Here is a 23,198-nt window from a genome sequence, read left to right as displayed (position 1 = left end):
TTACTTAAGAACATTTATTTATAACATGATATAAAAGAAATGAGATATGAACATTTTTATTTGAACAATAGTAAGTGGCTTCTTATACTTACATTGGTTGTGCTCATTGTATAATATATACACAATGAACATAATTACATTTGTACACAAACTTAACTGGGAACTGAATACCTGCTTATTGCTGTACATACCCTATTCCAAAAGAGGAAGAGCCCAGTACCTCAAGATTCCTAACCCTTCATTTTTTGTTTAAAGTAAGAGAGAGAGAGAGAAAAAAAAATAAACACTAACATTCATGTCTATGTTGAGGACAGTATGGGAGAAACTGACATTGCAACTTGACCGAGAAATAATTACAGATCAGAAATAGAGCACATCTTAACTCGGCAATAATAATAATAATAATAAATGGCACATTTTAAATAGGGCATAAAACATTTACAAATCAAAAGGTGAAAACAATACATGATTCATTTTTAGAAGCATAACTGAGGTTTAAGTGGTGATCTGTAAAAGCAACCCATGAAAAAGGCTAAAAAGGAAGCAAACTTAATTAAATTCAATTTTTTTAAAAATAAAAAAACCTTACACCAGGGAAAAACCACTTGCGAAGGTTCCGATTGTAGGCCGCACATTTGAAAAAGAAGCCTTAATGATGTGGATGGAAGTCATAGTAGCAGCAGGCTGGTGTCAGAAGAACTATCTCCAAACTGTTGAGGGTACCGTGGGAGGCATTTAAAGCTCTCTTGGAATAAACATTTTCCATGAAGTGATAAAAAATGATGCTCTGTGGCCAAAAGCATCAGAACTATGAATTTCATAGATTTAATAAAATTGACTGTACAGTATCTTCTTTCCGTAGGTCCGTTTTGTTAACCGTGAATCGTTTCAGCAGAAGCTGGAAGAGCTGGAAAAAAAAGCTGAGTGAGGTTTATTGCAAACAAGCCACTGAAAGAGAAGTATGTGGGGTTTTCTTTTTGAACCTGGACAGAGATAATGGGGACCACCATCTCTAAAATGTGATTATCCATAATCTGAAGTAATCCTAATGGAAGAGCAACCCTGTAGCTGGATCAGATCAAAGCCCCATCTAGCTCACCCATCTTCTTTCCTGATGGTCTCCTATTGACAGAATTATCCTCCATGAATTTCTAATTTTCTTTAAAAGTAAGGCTCTGTCCTGAATCAACTGCCTATCAGTTTTCACTGGGTTTTAGCACCCGCAAAATATTACCTGGGGTGTGTGTCACTCAACACACAGGCACTGTTTTTGACAGCACATTGAGGGCTTGAGGGCACAGGAGAGAAAGAGTTTGATGCTAACCACAGAGACATGATTCCTGGACATTGTTTTCTAAGAGGTGGTAGGAAACCTTGTGTTTGGGTCAGAAAGGTGCCATTTCTTGTATCCTAAGAACAAAGGCATAAAACTCAAGACTGGGAGCTCTGTGGCAGGGGACATGCTTTTCAGACAGAGATCCCAAGTTCTATCCCCATCATCTCCACTTCAAGAGACGAGGTGGCAGATGATGGGAGAGACCCTGGAGAGAAAGCCACTGCCAGGCACAACAGACCGTACTGAGCCTGACACACAAATACTTTGTATTGGCAAATGGCAGCTTCCAGCGTTATCCCCAAGGTTAGTATTTGGACATTCCAAATTATTTACCAAGACCAACCCTTAACTGGTGTTTTAGATGTCTGCTGTAACACTGCAGCAGTGCTTACGAACCTCTGCCAGTGCATGCTTATGATATCTCTAGCCTGGCCAAAGAAACATCTAAGATGTTTGCTTTATTTTAAATTTTTCTTTTGATTTTTTTTTTAAGAAGCAAAACTATAGTGCATGTTGTTATAATACGTTTTGGCAGTCCACATATCCTAAATCAAACCTGCTGCTGTTGAGTTTCCTCTTGAAGTCTGTGCTGGCATCTCAAACGAAGAAACAGTATCCTCCTGCTCATGAATGCTGGTTTCTTCACTCTCTTCTGTGCTGCTTTCAGGTTTGTGGTTTGCAACTGGGGCCTCGTTCTTCAGGCTGGGGGTGGGGGAACGATCTAAGTTTAGAGTTTCCTCTAACTTCTAATTGGGTTAACTGATATTGTACACCACTTCAATAAAAGCCTAAAATACAAAAATACTAGTTGTGGTGTATATAGGATTATGAGATCACATAACCCAATCTCGGAATCTATGCTTTTCTAGAAGAGTGGGGGGAAACATCAGTACTGCTTTCTACTTCACACACACATAGCATTTTCAAAATAAGACCTAAGAAATCAGATTACGTATTTTTTCATTTTATCTATCCTGAGTGCTATCGAAGCAGAGTATTTAGGAATGCAATACCTCAAACCGCAACATCTCAAGGACCACCTCTCCTCATAGGAAGCAACCCGGGCCCTACAATCTTCATGCGACTTCTCCATGAGAGATCTGGAGGGGGGCAGCATGAGAACAGGCCTTTTCCGTGGTGGCTCCCCATTTGTAGAATGCTCTCCCCAGGGAGGCTCGCCTGGTGCTTTCATTTACATATCTTTAGGCACCAGGTGAAAACGCTTCTCTTTAACCAGGCCTTTGGTTAAAAGGACATTCAAAGTCCGTTTAAATGTGTTTGTGGGTGGGAGGGGTTATTGGCTTGCTTTTGTTTTTATCATGTATTGTGTTCTGATTTTATATTTTGAACTGCCCTAGGATCTTTGGATGAAGGGCAGTATACAGATTTAATAAATAGCAGTAATAATAAGCACCATAAAGTTAATGATGAAGGTAACTAGATGGGTGTCCTTCAGAAGAGCGTTCCACAATTTGGGTATGGCCACTACAAGGGCTATGTCTTCCTGAACACAGCAAACTTATTTCTGCAGTGAAGACGCCTAGAGGAGCTTCTGTAGATGATCTTAAAGCATGGTCAGATTCATGGGTGTAGGCAACCCCTAAACCAAATCAACTTGCTAGTCACACCTTCTGAATGGTGAGTGACTATACTGTTTCTGGTTTTGGGTCATTAAAGACTTTGGACAGGGATCCAAAAGACTGCAGGCTCACCAAGGTTCTCAGGCTTTCCTTTCCTAACTCAGCCCTTTGCGTCCCCTCCTCCTACCCCAAAATAATTTCTGAAGGTCAGGGCTCTCGTGGAAAGGCTTGCAATGTGCCAAGAGTGGCTGCCTCCTAGGTATACACCAAAGTGCTTTGCAAGTAGGCACGGGCTTCTTTCGATCCCAGCCTTGTAGTTTTCCAACTGGAAGTGGAATGAGTTTGGAATGAATTTTGACACCTTTATCATGCTAATGTTTTCAAAACGGGAAAATCTATTTCGGAGCCTTTGGAAGACAGGAGCTTTTACGTTAGCTTTCACATGCTAGGTAGAAGGCCAACACAGCTGGTTTTTAATGGCTATGAGACTCTTTAATTCCTTTATTTAAAAGTTCAGTAGTGATCCAGAAACAAACTGGACAATTTTACATTTTTTAAAAAATGCTCTTGAAACCTATATTATGTAATAGCTTCAACCAATTAGCATTCAGTACTTTATTTTCAGGTCCCAGAAATAAAGCAAGGGCTGATGTGGAGGGGGTAACTGTTAGTTTGTCAATCCCCTCCTATGAAGTGAAAAGAAATGGAATGCAGGGGTAAAGTCACCCCCTAAATTTGCAGATATGAATCAATGCAATGACTTCTTGTTTTACTGCAAAGCCCCACACAGCTCCTGTTACTAGTAAGTGAGATTTGCTTTACCTGAAGTTAGCATCTTGTGTCTCTTCTACTTTTTTTAGCTTCTCAGAAGCCTCATAGGGAGTCCCCTCCTTTGGCTCTAAGACATCTGGTGACAGCTGACCTTCATTTTTTGGTAACTGAGGGTAAAAAATAAAAGTGAATAATAAATGTTAGCTATTTGAAGTACCTAAGTTGAAGAGGTGTGTAGACAGAAGTTTTATTTTCTGTTTTTAATTTCAGTTACTCAATCTCCTGCATTTAGGTTGGTGCACTTTTTAAAACTGTCTCTAATGAACAAGCAGAATTAAGTTTGGGACAACCAGGTGGCACCAAGGAAAGAAAAATGGGGAGGTAAAGTTTCAAAGGTACACACGCCTTTGGTCAGGGCGCAGCCTGACTCCCTCCTCTGGCAACCTGCACAGAGTTTTGCTTAATGGTTGCCATCAACTTGATTTTAATTAATTTTTATAATAAAATATTTTTAGAATGTTGGTTTATTTGATTGTTTGACTATTTGATTGTTGTTAGCCGCCCTGAGCCCGCCTTCGGCTGGGGACGGCGGGATATAAATAAAATTTATTATTATTATTATTAAAAACACTTTTGTTTAGGAGCATTTAAGAAGCACATCATTGTGTTCTCTGTGTCATGAGCAGAGAACACAGAGATGTGCTAAGTGCCTCTAAGGAAGAAATATATTTTGAAATATGTTTGGCCAACAATATCTTTATTTTTGTGTACCCTTGAGATTTCACATCCCTCTTTCTCCCAGTTAATTGTAGACTATTTGAACTCTGCATTGTTTACCCAACATTTGCTCAGTGATCTGTAGTAGCCCAAACTATAATTTCAGTTTGAAAGCATGCTCTGCAAAAGAGAAAGAAGACTAGAAAAGTGGTAAAAATGTAGATAAGAGCTCAGGCTAACTAATTAAGCAAGTTATAGAGGTGCCTTTGTGGGAAAGGTTTTGGTTCTATATTTTCTGACTCCAGTTCCTTATTTTCTGATTGTATGCCAATAAATTTCTGTGATCAGAAAAAAGCAGTACCTGTGTAATAAAACCAGCATGATGTTCATTTGGATGGTCATTATTCTTATCCTCCGGACGATCATTATCTTTAATCCAAGGCGAGTCTTCTGCACAATTTTGATCACTCTGGCCTGCATCACTTCCTCTAATGGCATACTCTAATTCCTTGGTAATGCATACAAAATCATCCTTCCTTTGGTTCTGCAGAGAATATTTGATTTATTGTGAACAAACAAGGCAACTAACTGGCAGTACAATGATAAAGACAGACAGTGGTTAGTTAGGAAACAAGATACAACAGGGCCCCTCTGGACATCATTTTTAAAGCACATTCCTAAGATTTGCTCATGATGCTGTCTGGGTGCCTTCAATACTGTTTGTGCCTTCAAAGATTTTGGAGTGGTCACTCTCCTTCGCTTGCATTCAGTGCATATTCTGTAACTTCCTGCTGAAATACTGCAACTTTTTATACCAAAAATGTTCTGGTTATTTTTGTCCCACTTCTGTTGTGCTCTAACCCCTCCAGACAGCAGTAATGTGGTAGCATTGCCAAACAAATCTACTATTAAAACACCATTATTGTGTCAAAAACATATTGCAGAATATGCCAGCAATATAACGTCACGTCTGGAGGGGCCCACAGATTGTTAACTTCCTTGTAGAAAACATCTTACATGAGACTCCTTCTGTACACGACACATAGGTACAGATATAATGGGTGGTCACTAAACACCTGCAGCATAGGACCTTGCAATTGCCTGTACCTTTCCTATGCACTAAACGTGTCCACACAGACTAACATTGCTCAAAACACTTTTTTTAAACCAAAGAGTAGACCCCTCTGTCTTTTAGTGATGCTACTGTCCATTCCAAAAAGCAGGGAGGAAGCTGCTAATCTTCTTGGGGAGAAAGATTGCCCTAAGACCATGAGGAATCTCCAATATCCCTCACTCCTCTGAGATTAGTGGGGCTTAATATAAACACAAATAGTTTGGCATTACACTATCTGTTTCCATTCCAGGCCAACATTTTCCTTACCCTCACAACAGGAACAAAAGCTCCACGTGACTGGACAAAAGAACTTCCTTCACAATATCTGTTTCCACATCCTTATCCAGATTTTTCAGGCAGCACAGAAGTCAGTCCTCAGCCATAAACTGAGGCTCTAAGGGCTTCTGTCTGTCAAGGAGAGGGTTGTGGGGGAGACGAATGTGTGGCATACCTGAGACAACTTAAAAGGATTCTCTCTGACAAGGGATGGGCTCTGTGATGGGGACAGATCTGAGACACCAATAATATTCAGTCCTTTCTTCTTCTCTCTTAGACAAGCCTGCTGATGTCTCTTTATTCTTTCCATCTGCTCTTCCACTGTCATCCGGGGACGAGCACTTTCTGCCAAGCATAGCTGCTCTACTGCACTTCTTGGCCTTTCCTTGAAAGGAAAGAAATGTATGGTAAAAAAAAAGCACTTCTAAAAAAGGAAGCAATGTTTGAGGGACACCTTTACTCTGCTGTTGCAATGGGATATACCATGCTATTCCCAACACACAGAAACTGGCATGATTTGAAGCAACAAGGTTAACTACACAGAATGTGAATCTATAATTTTTAATCCATGTCAAAGATTTCCATCCACAGAATACATTGCACTGTGATAAATTCCATAAAATACCACAGCCTCTATTCAAAGAGCACCATGTAAAAAACTCGCCAATAGCCTTATGGAACTAGAACTGACTACAATAATGCTGAACAAACTCTCATCTCTGATTCACAGAATGAGGTTGCACTGATGGAGTGAAAGCACTCAATTTGTTAGGCAAGTTGTTTTTTGTCTACTGCCTATCAATGATGCTGCAGATAAATGTGACTGGGGAGAAGAGGCGGAGAAGAGATAGGTGCTGTGCTATTTAAAGACTAGCTCTTCATATTTCATCATGAATCAGCTGCACTTTTTCAGTAAGGCGTTCATATCCCTGTGTATTTGGCCAAGGATCCAGGGGGTGAGAGGGTGGTGTTGATGTTCTCATATATACAATATGCAGAAGCCCACTGGGCATTATGGAAAATATGCACTTGATGGATGGTGGCAATCCGGCAAGTCAATCTTTTTCTCTACTATATGAAATTGTTCTCTGTCTTCCCATCACAGTCCTTCTGAATATTGTGCCAAGCAGGAGCATTGCCATGATGATCTTATACTACATGTTGGGCAGTGGTGGCGTCTGCTGGTGTAAGAGTAGCCACACAGTTGCACTGGTGCAATACCCTGAGTTGATGTGCAATGCAGATGGAGAACTGGAGGCAGCAAGGGATACAATTCAAAAGTAGTGAATACCGTTCTTAGATCTATCTTCTTAGTTTTCCTTAAAGTCACATAGGAAGCTATTGTTGAAGATTCAGGTGTTGGTGACTTTGTTCTGGGAGGCACAACTCCAATGGGAAAATGAGAGCCTATAAAACAAGAGGGGTGTTGAAAGCATATTGTAAACTCTAGATGCAGTTAACGTGAAACATGTTTTATCATGCAGTTATCATATTTCAGACCTGCCTAACAATAAGTCTGCTCATAATAAGGATTTTAAAATACATTACATTGAAATCTAATGATTATAGATAAAAGCTAGGTCTGAAGAAGGATTAATTCTAGAACGATGGACCCCAAGCGCTGATACTTCTCTTTTAAGATCCATGTACAAGTACACAATCGTTGATGCCAAGGAGCCTTAGACCCTGATCATTCCACTCCTGTGTTGCCCACAATTTCTGCACTCCCATTCTGCCAATAGTGCTTTATGAGGTGTAAGAAGGGAGACAGATGGTGGTGGATTCACTACAGCAGTTGCTGAAAGTGGGGCACTCACTGGATTAAGCAAGAGAAACCCCAGGACTATGCAACCAGAATAAGCTTTGGGTGGGGTTTGAGATGGATTAACAATAAGAGCTTAACTTTTTTGCCACGCTTTTGGACAATAAGTTGCTGAGAGTTCAGTTATATTTACTGCTTACTTTGAGAATATCTGTGTTGTATGAGTTGGTTGGTGTTTTTTTTTAAAAAAAATGTTATTAATGTTTGGTTTTGAATTACCATTGTTACAAGCTGTTTTGGGAATTCCTATTAAAAAGACACACACACACACACACACACACACACCAGTGACTAACGAAACAGAAAATTTATAATGTTATTAACAAAACATTTTGACTTCCATCTTCAACGGCTGCTGACACAAATGATGTGTTCAATCATCAAAGCTCTATAATTGCAATCTTAGAAACAGTATCATTTTTTACTGGTGCTTCCTTTGAGCCCAGGGCTTCCTGTCTGCTGATTATCTTGTCCTTTAAGAGTTTTTTTGGTGGCTATCACTTCAGCACAGCGAGTTTCTGAGCTGGGGGCCTTGTATTCTGATCCCCAGCTTATGTGTTTCACTTGGACAAAGTGGTGTTAAGACCCAATCTGCGGTTCATGCCTATGGTATGTTCTACTTCTAATAGGTCTCAAGAGGTGGTGTTGCTCTCTTTTTGTCCCAATCCCAAGAATATCACTGCCATTTGTAGTGGGGAAATTCAACCATCTCAGCAAGCACACAGTAGGAGAGCTTTGAATGTCTGGCATGCTTTGAGATTTTATTTGCAACACACAACTGAGTCTAGAAAGTTGGTAAGGCAATACTAAAATCTCAATTTTAGTGGAGATCTTACAACCAATAAATCATCATTTTTTTGGTATCTATTAGCAACTCATACATAAATTAATCTTACAGCAACCCTAAAAAGGAAACCTGTGTGAACAAGAAAAGCAGACACCGCCCTCATAAAAAAACCCCCACTACATAGGAAAAACTTTTTATGTGCCACAAAACTGGGAAACACAAAAGAACAAATTCAGTTTGTACTATATACATGATTTGGGTTTTGCAACGTTATATTTAGAGGTACGGAAACCCAATCCTAAAACAGAAACAAGAAAAGAGCACTTTACGCCTATATTTTGTGAAGCAGGAGAAGGGTATGTGCAAAGGGGGAGGGGGAACCTATCATTTTTTCTTCAGTTTCTCTGTACTACTTTTAACTGGCTCAAGACTCCACTACAGAACAGTAAAACACAAATAAATCCTCACAGTGCAAATATCAACAGGCCATAATATTCTATGTATAAAACAATATTTATATTGTGTATTCCTTGTCACAGCATGTAGGCAGGATTTTGGAGCGTGGCCACTTTCTGCCAGCTTTCGTCTAAGGAACTTAAAATACAATCCTAATCCTTTTATGCAGGTACAGCCACATAAATGACAATTAAAATCAATGCAGCATGCCCAGATCTCCCTCCTTGTTCTCAAAGCAGTGCAGGTGGTTGACAATTCAACACTGGATCCTTAAAAATGGGTTTCATCCTGCTTTAACTGTTTGCTTTGAATAATTTGGTCTGATGGAATGTATTACTCCAGCAGGAAATGGTACATTGCCAGTAGGATTCTTTATTTTAAACTAGCAGCATCAAACCCAGAGCTGCTCAGGAATTCCAAGAAACCATATTTTTTTTTTGGTAAGGTTCAGATTGTTATCTTAATTCCAAATGGCATCCATTTGTATCCAAACAGATGAAAACCTGCTCCTTGATCACAGGGACCGTCATGCAAGATTTATGAAGGTATCTTAAGAGGTGTCCAAATGCAGAGAGAAGAGACAAACAACTTTCCAAAATACATAGTAGATACTTTAATTAGATAAGAGGATTTTATTATTGGATATCCTGCAAGATGTTTTTCCCCTCCACTTTTGGAAAGACAGATGTGGTAAAACTTTCTATGCATACCGATGGAAAGAAGTATCGCACCATAGCTTTAAAAAGCTGCATTGCTTTGTGCCTTGCATCTCCCAGGCCTGATGCATGGTAGTTTTGACAGTTCCAATGAAATGTATGTGACTAAATTGCTGATCACTAGTTGTGCGATGAATGCGATTAGCAGAATAAACACACAGGTTAACATTCCCTACCTAAGCCCCTAAAGCTCTCAGACTAAGTTAATAGGATTTACTCTGAGACTTTAGCTCACCACTTCCTCTGCTGTAAGCAGATGCAAAGACAATCGTCTTACTAAAGCATCAATTTTGGTTTATTAGATTGCTGAAAGAAGCTGCACACATTTGCCTTATCTGACCATATCTCTCTAGCGCAGGAGCAGACGGAGGTCTGACACTAGCAAGATGAACAAAATGGGTCCGGTATTTCCAAAGGGACTGTTAGAAAATGTGGCTGCTTCAGAATATAAACCATTGTAGGTAAAGCAATGCTTCTTACTAGACTCCCTTCCTGTCTCAAGTTGAAATAACAGTCCAGTTCCTTGTTCTGAGAATGGTCTATCTAGGCCTACAGCATCCCCAGATAAATGCCGAGTTGCTTATTTAAATAATCTCCAAGGAGGTGATATGACAGCATCCAAGGCTGTTTCTTCTATTACTGCACATTTATAGACAAAACTTTCTTCCAGTCCAGCCTACACTTCTTTTGCTTGAAGTTTACCACCTCACTGCTTCTTCTACAGACTTCAAAGTAGCCAGCTTATAGGCATTTCATCTGCTTAAATTGAATTTAGTGTAAGATGGAAAAGAGGGGAAACTGGAATCAAAGAACTGTAAGAGTATCCTCACCAAACTGAAAGGCAGTGATAAAGCCAACTGGATATATTAATAAATTGGACTCAGGTCTGATGCAAACAAGAAGATATTGAAAAAGTAAGGCAGCCCAACATGTGAAACTGTTCAGGCTCTTAACCCCCCCCCCACGATTATTTTTGCATTTTTCACCTCAACATTAAATGCTAACCACCAAGCAATCCAATGGTGTGAAAAATCACTGAGGGGAACTGCTCCACACAAACACATGTATGATTAGACTGCATATTGTACAAGGATTTGTGATGGCTATTTATATCCTTTCTGATAACTCTTTACAGACCATTCTATACATACATATATATATGTGTGGGTGGGAGTGTGATATGCACATACATATCTTTGTCGCTGACCAATATGAATAATCTTTTTGTAATTAAAAACTAAGTTCCTGAATTTGCTCCCCATCCCCTTCTCCCTTCCAATCAGTTTTCCTTTCATGTCATGCCTTTTGAATGGAAACCACGGGGGCAAGTACTGTCTCATTACTGTTCACTTTGAACTGGTCTGGGAGCCTCCCTTGCCTTGTGAGCTAAAAATCCTTCAAATAAGTAATAAATAGGCAGCATAGCCTTGTGCAGCAATCTCAACATGCCATTCATGCTATTTACGTGAGTGAACTGAGCTTAAGGGAGTTTCATTCAAAACGGATTGAACAGAACAGATGCTGCAGTGGCGAGAATGCTGCCAAAAAGCATACATTTCTGCTCAGCCATAAAGCCCATGAGGTATTTCATCATATATAAATAAATAATATCCTTATTTGGATTTAATACCCAAAATTAAGTGCTTTGTAAAATCAAGGTGAACAAGCCTTCCACTTGCAGACTTAAGAATCACTAGACCAAAAGTGAAGCAATGTGGCTTAAAAAAAACCCAAACCCACACCAACCACTACAGGGTAAAGCTTATCATTTGTCTAGGAGACAGAGAAAACTTGAGAATTGCAATATTACGCTTTTCTCTTTTCTTTTTAAGGAGACACTTTTTTCCCTGTCTTTTGACAAATCTTGAAGTTCTGTAGTGCTGCCTTCAAGGATGTTCCAGCAAAATAATGCAGGAAATGGATGAACAAAAGATGGAAAGATTGTTCAAGGGCAATGACTGAAAATGAACAATTGTTTGGAGGAGTGGTATGTGCAGAACATGAGAGATGTGATTAGGCACAGCGTCAATATGGATTTCAAGGTTGATTCTCGGTATTATCTTTTATTTTTCTTCTTCCTGTGACTGGCTGAAAGCCTTCTCTGGTCATATAATTAAACCTAATTTCACTATGCTAGCTTTTTCCTTATAATAAGAACAGGTTACTCTATTTGTAAAACTATAACCAATGGTGCTGTTTCTTCTGTGTGATGACAGGAGTTCCTTATTCCCCTATCAGGGGAAATAACCAACTGTTTAGCCTATATATTATTGTACCAACCTTTAGCTGCAGACATTTCCGACTCAGAAACTGGATCTGCCTTTTCTTCCCCATTTGATTCATCAACTTCTGCCACAGTTGTTAGCTCAGGCTCACTTTTATAAAGACGGTAATCTGGACCCTAGAGTCAACCACAGTAAAACATACGTTAGCATCTTCCCATAAGACATGTCAGAATGTAACAGCAACATGGCCACCTGTAGAGTATGGCAATGATGATATTATATTCTGAAATGCCCTCTTCTTTTAAAGGCCCAAGACAACAAAAGATTGCTTACATTTTGTGTAGATTTATTTTTAACTGAACTGAATGGCAAATATATGCCAAGAGGCTGGATAGGCACAACTCATGAGTACAGAACTTGTTTTTGTAGCTATGTGTAACAACACTCAGCTTTTACTGGAAAACCTATTGCTTTTTCTTTCCTTAGAGCATTTGGAGAAAAGTTTTTGCTGCTTATCGCATCATTTCCACCTGCAGAATGTAAGCGTGTTGTGGCAGCTACCTATCCATGATTAAATAATTCTGGACAGTGCCAGGTACTGTCAACAATTCCTTTAAAAAACCTGTTGCACTTGTTTCAAAATATAATTTTTTTAAATAAAAAAAATAAACACCCACATACCAAAATGGAACATAGCAAAAGCTCAAATCTGGTTTCAGAGCCACAAATATTGCTGGACAAAGTACAAAATGCAACCAGTCTGAGTCAATGGGTACACTGACATTCACATAATATTGATGAAAACAGAAGTAGCAAACAATGCAGCTGGGAGTAACACAGTTAAGCTGAAAAGAAGCAATGTCACAACATAAAAGTAGCTGGATGTCAAAATAAAATGGCAACTGTGCAGGGTGGTGGGATGACTGATGAAGAACGTGGCAGTTTTGGCCACTTACACAGTGAGCTCCATTTCTTTGGTATCCTTGAACTTGGTGAATCTTCCTCTCTTCTGGCAGATGTACAGGGCCCCTGCTATAACAGAGCAAGGAGCTGCTATCACTGGGCAGAGGGGGGATTATGGGAGGATGCTCTGCAAAGTCATAGGACCGAGGGAGTGGAGGACGAGGTGGGACTACTTCCTCTTCCTAAAGATTGCAGAACAGTCACCTGATTTAGATGTGCTCATCTATCACAACAATTATAACTTATTTCACATATTTTACAGCAGTTATATTACAGGTTGGAATTAAAGGGACACTGCTGTAATGAGAGGGAGAGATTAAAAAAATAATTCTAGTACATCACCAGTGGACACAACATTTTACCAATTTGTTCTTGGTCCACCTCTGTTTACTCTGCCCCCCTGGGGGGGAACAGAAGAAAGCATGCAATCTTCACCCACCCCTGAGCAAATAAAGGAACTTTCCTCAGGTCAATTTTTCTTGATGGTATTCCTCCCCCCCCCCCCAATTTCCCTATATTTCATGTGTTGATGCACTCTCACACATTTCAATTTAAAAAGTGTACATTTCCTCATAAAAAATAAAACGTATATTCCAGTTCCTTTAGACATTGCCTCCCACATGTCACTCACAGTGTCCCTTTAAAGCTACCCAATTCCTGAAGTTATTACAGGCTCAGAGACACTGAGCAATATCAACTCCCCAACATTTTGAGCAGGAATTGTGGGTGCTCAGCTCTTGCAGAACTGAGCTTATAGGTGCGAACACACATGTAAAGCATTTCTTGCTATATGAAATGTGTGTGGGGCAGGGTAAAGAATCAAGGTTCACAATTTGCTGGGGGAGGAATCAGGATAAAGGGAAAATAAGAAATGGGAAGAGATATATGAACTTATAAGAGTAAGAAGTCACAAAACGTACAAAGAAATTGTCATTTGGGAGTTCAGCCTTTAGAAATAACCCAGTTTTGAAATCTGCTTATTTAAATATACTAAAGATACATAAAACAACTTTAATAAAAAGGACAAGTAGGAGATTTGAATCAGAAAGTGATTACAAAAGTCCCCCCCCCCAAATCCTTAGGACATACCTCATTTTTATATTTAGATGAAAAAGCCTTTAATGCAACGATATCTATTTAAAAAGAAAAAAAGAATATTTAGTTTTATAATGAGTATTGAATTAAATCCTTAGTAGTGATCAGCAGCTTAAATATTTCCTTTTCAATCACTGAAATGAAACTGTATTCAATCAAGAGTGTATATAACAGCTTCTAAGAGGTTGACATGCCAATTTACCTGCCTCTGCAGTGCTGTTTCTTTGCTGTTTATGTTTACTCAAACCTTCCATGACATCCTGAATTCGCCAAAGCTCCTTCTGAATTTGAGCACGTTGTATACCGGCTGACTCAGTCTGCCAGAGAGAAATGTTAAAATTGAGATTGTCTGCCTCCACTTTTTATAAAAAGCATTGAAGGATTCATTGTATTTTATCACGCACACTTTTTTCATTCTGGATACAATGCCCTTTTCTTAGATTGAAACAAAAGCCACTTGCAGGCCTCTCCCAAGGCAACAAGCTATCCAAGGCTGTCAACTGCTACCCACATGGGGCATTTGGGGATGTCAGCTTTCATCTACCCCGTGACCTGTTCCTGGAGCTTGGGGGCAGTGCGGGATGTGGAGAACAAAGGCAGTAGAATCCATTCACATTACACATTTAATATTATTTATTTTAGCTGCAGTACTGAGGACTCTCTAAGATTTTTCTAGAGGCAAAATGAGGGAACATTAGGCACATGCTTGCACATTATGTTTCAGCTGTATTTTCCAAAATGTTTCTTTTTTTTTGTAACCAAATTCAGGCAGATGTGCTTGGGTGGAAATGAAGGAAAAACTAGGAGAGACTGAACCTCTGACCCAAATTTTGACTGCACCACATATTTCCATAGCTGTCAACCTTCCCTTTTTTTGCGGGAAATTCCCTTATTCCAGCGCTGTTTCCTGCTGCTTCCCGCTGCTATCCCAGATTGTTAAGATATCCCGTAGACTGTCCCCGGGACAGGTGAGGCTGCTGATCCCTTATTTTCAAACCTGAAAGTTGACAGCTATGCATATTTCATTGAGATTTTGTCCTTTTATCCCCACTCACTGCATTCCACCCATATGGGGCAAAAATCTTATTGGATTGGATTGGATTGGATTGTCAACTGGCAGAATGACATTACAATGCTTTGGGAACTTCCCCCACTGCATCAATATACTAGTATCTGGCTTGGGACACAAGGACATACATCTCCAGTAGAAACTCATGTGCATAAGGCCGATGACCATAACAAAGCCGACTGTTCTGAAGATTGAAGAAGCAGGTAGGCGTGTAATTTGTTCTACGCCATTATGCATTTCAGATCCTTTAACAAATGTGGGTGAACTTATTCATCTTTGCACATCACATCCACAAGTACATTCTAATACTATTGCATACATTTTGGTATTATTTCTGGCATATATGGATATGATACAAAGTTTAGGCATTGGTCGCACCTGAACTTCTCCCAGCCGCTCCAGCTGCTCCTGCATGTGGTTCTTTGTGACCGTTACATCGTACTCTAGTTTGTCATATTCCCGCCAAGCTCTCTCAAGCTCCTAAATACAGACATATTAAAAATGCACGCATGTTAGTTTTGCCTCATGGGTAAATGCAAAAAATATAATTTTGGGAGTATGCATGATTAAGAAAAATAAATGGTTTTACTACACTCAGACGGGTTGGGTTGCCAGAAACTGTGGGTGGGCAGTGCCCAAAAAGTTGAACAGCTGATACACATCTCTGCAACTGTGAATCACTTTCCAAAACAAATGCATTCTGTTGTTCCATTGTAGCAAAAGGAGCCCCCTGCCCCCTATTTCCATGCCCACACAGGGAGTGGTGAATTCAAGACAAATTAATGTTTGCTAGAGTGCAATAAAGAACAAACCTATATCTAGTCATTTTCTTTATTTAAAAAAATGCCTACACGAAGGCCACCTGTTAACACACCACTGAGCTTTACTAGCTGAAGAAAAATTGCATTACTTACTGCGGTAGCTCGAGACACTTCTCGACAAGTGCTAAGGAGTCCATTCTGTAAATCATCCCTCTGCAAGATGACATTTTGTATGGCGGCTGGATTTTCCGCATTCATTTCTATCTCCTGACTGGCTGATAGCAGAGCTTGCTCAAGCGTATACTATGGTAATAAAAAGAATAATTTTAATGTTCCACATCATTGAACTAATTTTCTTTTTACTTCACTTATCAGTGTTCTGATAATAAAGCATGCAAAATAACATCCATTTTGGGTAATAAATATAATTGTCCTACTTTTTCCTTGTGCAGCTGCTGAAGCTTTTCTTCCAGGGCTTGAACCACTTTGTCTTGCTCGCATAATCGGCTAAGCTTAGTCTAGTGTGGAAGTGAAGATGGTAATAATTAGTGCCACTAGTTGTTTTGCACTTTTTATTTTAAAAATCACATACACATTGGGGGAGCCTGGAATATCTAAATGCAGATTACCACAGGCATGACCCTAAATTACACGCCAAGCTAGGTTTGAACCACAGTGGAGTGTTCTGTTTTATTTACTATTTATTTATTATTACCCTGAGTCAGTAGGAGCCATTATGCACCTGGTGATCTAGCTGTCCCATTCACTAAGTCAGGGAACGCTCCATACACAGCATGGGGAATCTCTGATACATTATCTAATAAGGGGCAGCTCCTGCAGATAGGGAACTGAGTACCCACTACACATGTCCAACTTAGGACAAATAGTGAACCTGCTGTGGTGTTTGCAAAAACCTGGAACAGTATCTGATTTATGAAGGGAGGGGTGTCTTTTTGGTAAAGCCAAGTGAGGGGGGCTTTGTTTAATACAGACTTTGTGTATTAAAGGTTCAGCTTACTGTACACATTATATGATACTGCTCTTGAATATCTGGGATAGGATGACCTATTCACTGGGGGGGGGGAATGCTGCTGAATTTACAAGGGGCCCTGGGAATAACTGAAAGATAACTTATACACTGATTCCCTGTTTGCGGATCAACAAGCCGAAGTCCTACAGTGACTACTTTGTATGCATTTGCAACACAAGCTACTCTGTACAAACAAGAGAGAGTTCATTTTAAGGCTTTGGCCACACAGTCACATCACATTTTGTCTCAGAAAAGCTATTCCTCTTGTACCCTGTTTTTGAAAAAAGGTAAGGCTCAAAAGTTTCTGTTCTCTCAAAGGTGGCTGTGGGTAAAATTACATTTTTTTTTTGCAGGCTTTCAGCTACAGATTAGTCAAAGCGCATCTCAACTCTTGTTTCAGAAAGTCAGGGAGATGTGACAGACTAATGTCATATTGAGTTTGAACTGTTTTTACATGAGTCAAGCATACCAGTTTGTTTAAAACGCACCAATGCAACATACAGAAAGCCAAAGTACTTACATCAATATCTAGGTCTTCTGATCTGTATTTGTACAGAGTACCCCTACATTCATCTTGTGTCAGCTATAATAAGGAAGAACACTCCCATCAAACAAATTCACTAAAATCATACAAAAAGGTGTGTAGTCTAGTTAACATTTAATTAAGCATACATTACTTCATATTGAATGTTAAGCACGTAATATGCCTGAATGCATTTAATCAACACACACACACACCATGTAAATTTCAGTTCATAATGGAATGCCAAATATGGATTGTCAGAAGGGGAAAGCACATCAGAGCTATTTATTCTTGCTATGAAGGTAACCTATGAAGGTAAAGCTAAGTCTGGAATTCCATTCATTAGTGATCTTCAAAAGTCTTTAGGAAAAAATGACAGAAAACAAAAAAGTTTAGATAATAGCCAAAACAAGCGAGAACCAACAAACAAATGGGGGGGGGGCAGGGAGAGAAACCAATTTCAATGATACCAAAGGTTTGGTATGCAGTTAAGAGGGCAGTGGATAAATTCTCAGTTGAGAATTCTGAACGTTTTCTTTTCTTTTACTTCTTAGTCTCCAAAAAACTCAAGAGTTACATGAGATTTACAAAAAAAGGACATTATCTGCGAAGACAACACAATGAAAACTGTAAATGCACTGTCTTTGACATGCAGGTTTTATTACTTCACTCTCAGCTTTACTGTTAAATAAGACTTTTAACACAACACAAGCAGCTATACACTACATACTCCTTTACACAAACAACTGGGCAGGGGCAACACACTATTTTGACAAATTTTAAAAGAAATGTGTCAAGGCAAGCAAGATTTACACCAAAGTTACACTGATGAGGGACTACATGTAGGAGAAACAATCAATTCAGATAGCAGAGGATGACAGTTGGGGTTCTACATGGACTGGAAAATCATTCAGATGTCTAAGTGCCAGTAAGGACTTTAGATACCTGAGTTTTCCAGTGTGGCTCTACTCTATATGGCTCCAATGTTATTGTTTGCACCTCCTTGCCCCCAATATTATAAGGGGCTAAATGGGACCGCAGCTAACCCAATAATAACACTGCAGTCATGATGACAGATTGTTGACATATTTTCTAGTTCTAGATTTCAGACTGCCTAGTATAAAGACACAGGTCAAAATATATAGACATACATTTCAGCATATGCATTTTAAAGTGTATTAATGAATGGGGCATTGAGGATATTCTGCACTGGGCCAATCTTAAGAGTGTGGTTAGGATGTTAGGAGCAAGCTGCAGGCTCCTGGGTTCCTACTGCTTCCCTCCTGGCTCCCGCTGTAGAACCATGAGGTAGTGGCAGGTCTGCATTAGCAGTAACTGTGGCTGATGTGTAAAGGGATCGCCTTGCCAACCAGAGCATATTTGAAGTACATTTTCAAACCCTAGCTTGCTGATTAGGTATGCTGATTAGTGCCAATGTGAACATAATGTTACAGCATTTTTAAAACTGACAAGGAAGGTGGGAGAGGGAAAAGGAAGAAAACGGCAAATCTACATTAACGCATATTTGCTAACAGTTCACATGTCGACTATCTTCTCTACCTTCACATACATGCACAGGGTTTTGGTGTACAGAGTAAGCTCTCTCTCTGCTTTTAAGGAAGGGCTACATCTGCAAGCGTGAGGCAAGGGTTTAGCCATACAAGCATTCCAACCACAGAAGAGATCCTCAGAGGACTTTTTAAGTGTTTCATTTCAAGGCATATCCTCATGCAAATGCACTGTGTGACGATCTGAGATTATGCACGGTGTGATAAAGCCATATAAGTAACCTTGCTTTGAAATGAACATTTAATGGAATGAATACTGGAAGATGAAAAAGCCACAGCACCTTTGAGTGTCATGAAAATTACAGATTTTAATTTGTTAGTACCTAACAGGGCTTTCTCGTTTTTAAACCCACTTGAAAATGGACTACAGATTCCATGTTGACTGGAGAAAGAATTGAAGAATGGAAATATCTTTTTTCATAATAATAATTAAAAACATGCTCAAACATGGCCAATGTGTATCTGGCCAAGCTTACAACAGGAAAAAGATAAGATCTATGCATTTGTTTTTAAGAATTACAGCGTGGATGTGTACATTTCTGAAGATGCATCCAATTCTCACTTTGTAGGCAATTCTGAAAACTTTACTATTTGAACAGCTTTAAGTCTAAACCCCCCCCCAAATTCTAGATCATTATCCAGATTTCTTGGATGATAAGTTGCTTATTTAAAAAGATCCGTACTCTAAAAATCACAAAGGTGTATACACATCTTTTTTCTTATCCTTCCAGTTATATAAACTCAAATAGAGTTAATTCTTCATAGGGATAATTCACTATATGTTACCTTAGGGTTTGCATACTCCCTTCTCTTCTCATGAGCTCCAATTCACTTATCTTCAGGGTTCACAGAAACCAAAGGTATGAAGAATTCAGGTTGACTAGCCACCATGGTTTGAGGCTACATGTGAACCATAGCTAGGACTACTGAAGCCATTCTTTAAATTCAGCTGCATGTCTAGAGTCACAGGAGGTTGTCATTGGCTTCAGAACTGTAGCTGAAAAATCATTGAGTTGATGGAAGACCACAAAATGCAGCACCAGCTTTCAGTAATTTGCCAACTCTTTTCTGGGAACCCTGTTGTTCCCGTGAAGGTTACAAAGCTTCGTAGAAGCTTGGTAATGAAAGACTTGTTTTTCTGAATGACAGCTTGCTCATCATATACAGATCTTGTTAATGGGCATATGGCAGAATATAGTCTAATGTGCTCTAGGGCAGACATTGCATAGTTTACATAGATCATAGATCAGAGGACATAAGATAATTCTGGATCAGGCCAGTGGGCCCACATAGACCAGTATCCTGTTCTCACAGTGGTCAACCAGATGCTTACAGGAAACATGTAAGAAATCCTGATAACAACAGGACTCACTTCCTCCCTGCTCTCGAAGTTTCGAGCAATGGGTAGTCATAAGCATATGACCTTTGACAGTAGAGAAAGAACATAATCTTTTCCTGCCTAAATATTTAATCCACTTTTAAAGCCATATTCCAGGTGCTCCCTTGACACAGGGGCCCAAACATCTGGCCAATCAGGTGACTCTGTGTGATCTACAATGCATTCTAGTACCCTCTGCGATGACTGTGGATTCCTTGGCTGTTGGCTCAACAATTCTATGAACACCACTTTATAATAGACCCTTTTAGATGCTAGTCATAGCAGACCATCACCAACTATAGCAGTGGCTTTGGGTGACTGAAGGTTTCTCAAAAAGTTTCTCAAAACACACACCAGAGGCCACCATTATGATTGAGGCATGACATTTAGCGAAGTTGACAGGGGCCATTTTCCCACTCTTTAATCCAAAATAGGTTTCACATCACATGACAATAAAAGCTCATCAGAAAATAGTTTCTGCTTAACTGCTCATGCTGAACACCAGAGCACTGACTCAGGGCTCAGCGCCATCTAGTGCCCCAGCACCTGCACTGCCTATCTGACCTCACAATTTAATTCAAGTTTCTCTTCATTTATCACAGACAGATTTCTCTCTCTCTCTCTCTGGTACTCAAGAAGAAGTGAAATTTATTACAGATAGCTATGTATAATACATACTGAATTCTGCTGCTGAAATCTTATTTTTAAAAAGTTACCCTATGTGTGCAGGAGCTTTGGCTCGTTATGACTTAAAAACTCACAAAGCACAAAGCCTGAGGGCGTTAAAATGGTTTTAGCAGCTTGGGGAAGGACGAATAATAGTACAAAGCCTCTGTGTGCTTGTGGACTCAGCACACGTAAGACTTGCAGCTACTACACAACTCACAGTTCTAATGAGGATGGAAGCTGACAGGCATTTTTCAAGGTAGCTGCTTAAAGTATCCATATGGAGCTGGTCCTCTGTAGGCTCCAACCCTGAAAAGAGCACTACCAAGCCCTATTTCTGCAGGCTTACCAAGCAGTTGGGGAAAGTATAACTCTGGGAACATCAGGCTAGGACTGGCTAAACACAGTTTGTTGCCTGGGACAAAGCCAAGATGACAACCACCCATTCCAACTCCATGTGCAAAGGTAAACTGAACTGGCAACTTCACGAACAGATGTTTGAAAATCCATTGAATTGTTTCTATCAGACACCACAGAAAACTCTGGCATGTGAATAGGGAGTTGTATGTGGATTGAAAACGTTGATAAAGATGCAAAGGATTTGCTCAGAAAAAGGATTTTAAGCAGTACCTGCTCTGACACAGACCCACCCACCCAACATGCCCGTTTCTATCGCAAATCTTTCATTAAATAGTTCAGCTATTTTAAATCCCATGGAAACATTTCGGAATTTAAGGCCAGTGATTCAGTACAGGATGAGCTTCTCCAAGTCGCCATCTGCATATCCCTAATTATATATTTGATATTAATGAACATGATATGTTGGAAGACTATTTCTTCAAGCTGCTTTTTTAAATAAATGCAAGATTAAAAGCTGTGAAAACAACACTTCCCACCTGTGCTCTCAATTCCATTAGGCCTCAAAGGCTTTCTCTAGGTACCATGCATCCTTGAATGATCAGGCAGTTCAGCCTTCAAGACCTTCCAGAGTCAAACTATCAAGTATGGTGCTAACTCAGTGTAAAATGATGAACCAGTTCTAGTCCTTCCAACCTAATGAAAAGCAAAACCAAATAATTAGGTAGCTAAAAAATTGATAATAACTCTCTGCACTTCAAGGGCACCTCATTTCTTTTTTCATTCCAAGCTGCAGAACTTTCCTTAGAGACGCTAGTTTCAATTTGGCAGATAAATCTGAATACCAATTTGGCTAGTGAGTCTCAGCCAAGTAGCAGATAATGAAGCCAGCGTTCACCCTTCATTTTCAGTAATACTGCATGCTGGTTTTTTTTTCTAACTTATGTAATAATTCACAGATGGAAGCAGGGGAGAAAGCATGTTAACTCAAAAGTTAACAAAGCACATGTTTGAGCAAGATTGTAGTGGCACAAAAAGCATTTCATTACACAATTTCTACTCGCAGCAGATGCCACACTGTTCTCTGAAGTGGCACAATTTTTTTGCCTACGTTGGCAAGGTTACCAAGTCTTGCCCCAAGAGGGAGACTGTGTCTTTTGTCAGCTGCTTATTCGGCAGACATTTGACAGATGCAGGTTCTCCCATCATAGCTGCAGTGACAGAAGCTGCATCTTCCCAAGTTCTCAGATCAAGCTGTGATTAAAGGAAAAAGAATGCCCTCCCCGGGAAAGGCAGCAGCAACCTTATGCACTGGTCAAAGCTCAAACTAGGGCTAACTTTGGACTAGAAGCTAGAGAGTTCATAGGCTGAAAAAAATAACGCCATTACTTGGAAAAACAACATAATGCCAAACATTTTATTTGGTGCGTGGTGAAAAACCTGTTGACATCCATATGACGTTTAGGATAAAATTCTTTGACAAATTGATTTCTAACGGACAAGTTGATGTTATATTTCCATTCAGCACATTTCCCCTCCAAATATTTTATCATGACTTGATACTGACTTTGTTTGCTGTGACTTTCTGAACACACTGCCCTTAAGAGCTATAGCCCCCAGATCAAAATTATTTTGATCCTTTTTAACTCCCAAGGGCAAAACAAAGCAGCTGTCCAGGAACCTACAACAATTAGTAAATTCATTCCTAAAATGAGAAGCTGCCAGAAATGACAAGGTAAACATTGCTGTCATGCTTTAGTGTTAAACCAAAATGAAGTCGTTCCTTCAACGGAAAAAGAAATAAAAGAAAATGAATCGCATAGATCCATGCTATGACAAATGTTGGAAGCTTGTTGGCGATTTTATGAATTTACTGAATTAACCTACAAAAAAACAGCAATTTGCCAAATATTCTGAAACAGAGAAAGTTATCCAAAGGGATACACTCAATACTCATTGACAAGTACGTTCAGCAAAGCCATGCTAAC

General features: G+C 39.6%; 1 protein-coding gene across 38 annotated transcripts in view; it reads right to left on the bottom strand.

The window, feature by feature from the left end:
* The window catches only part of PLEKHA5 (pleckstrin homology domain containing A5), a 178,776-nt gene continuing 155,578 nt past the window's right edge, over positions 1-23,198 (bottom strand). For 18 of the 38 annotated variants that reach the window (XR_014538737.1, XM_083572556.1, XM_083572550.1 and 15 more), the window contains 14 exons: positions 17,239-17,301; positions 16,126-16,206; positions 15,842-15,991; positions 15,306-15,407; positions 14,061-14,175; positions 13,853-13,896; positions 12,757-12,945; positions 11,856-11,976; positions 7,086-7,201; positions 5,970-6,179; positions 4,766-4,948; positions 3,739-3,854; positions 1,893-2,038; positions 1-907 (listed from right to left, as the gene is read on the bottom strand). Coding sequence is in view for 33 of the 38 variants with exons in the window: in XM_083572556.1 (XP_083428682.1) it covers positions 873-907; positions 1,893-2,038; positions 3,739-3,854; positions 4,766-4,948; positions 5,970-6,179; positions 7,086-7,201; positions 11,856-11,976; positions 12,757-12,945; positions 13,853-13,896; positions 14,061-14,175; positions 15,306-15,407; positions 15,842-15,991; positions 16,126-16,206; positions 17,239-17,301 (1,671 nt within the window). In the remaining 5 variants the exon portion in view is untranslated. Of the gene's footprint in view, positions 908-1,892; positions 2,039-3,738; positions 3,855-4,765; positions 4,949-5,969; positions 6,180-7,085; positions 7,202-11,855; positions 11,977-12,756; positions 12,946-13,852; positions 13,897-14,060; positions 14,176-15,305; positions 15,408-15,841; positions 15,992-16,125; positions 16,207-17,238; positions 17,302-23,198 lie in introns of those variants that run through there. The other 20 variants (XR_014538738.1, XR_014538739.1, XM_083572567.1 and 17 more) reach the window with 2 other exon arrangements.

This window comes from Podarcis filfolensis (genome assembly GCF_964270895.1).
Source record: "Podarcis filfolensis genome assembly, chromosome: 10".
Classification (NCBI taxonomy): domain Eukaryota; kingdom Metazoa; phylum Chordata; class Lepidosauria; order Squamata; family Lacertidae; genus Podarcis; species Podarcis filfolensis.
Note: the sequence above shows the minus strand (reverse complement) of the source record. Positions and strands in the feature narration are given on the sequence as shown.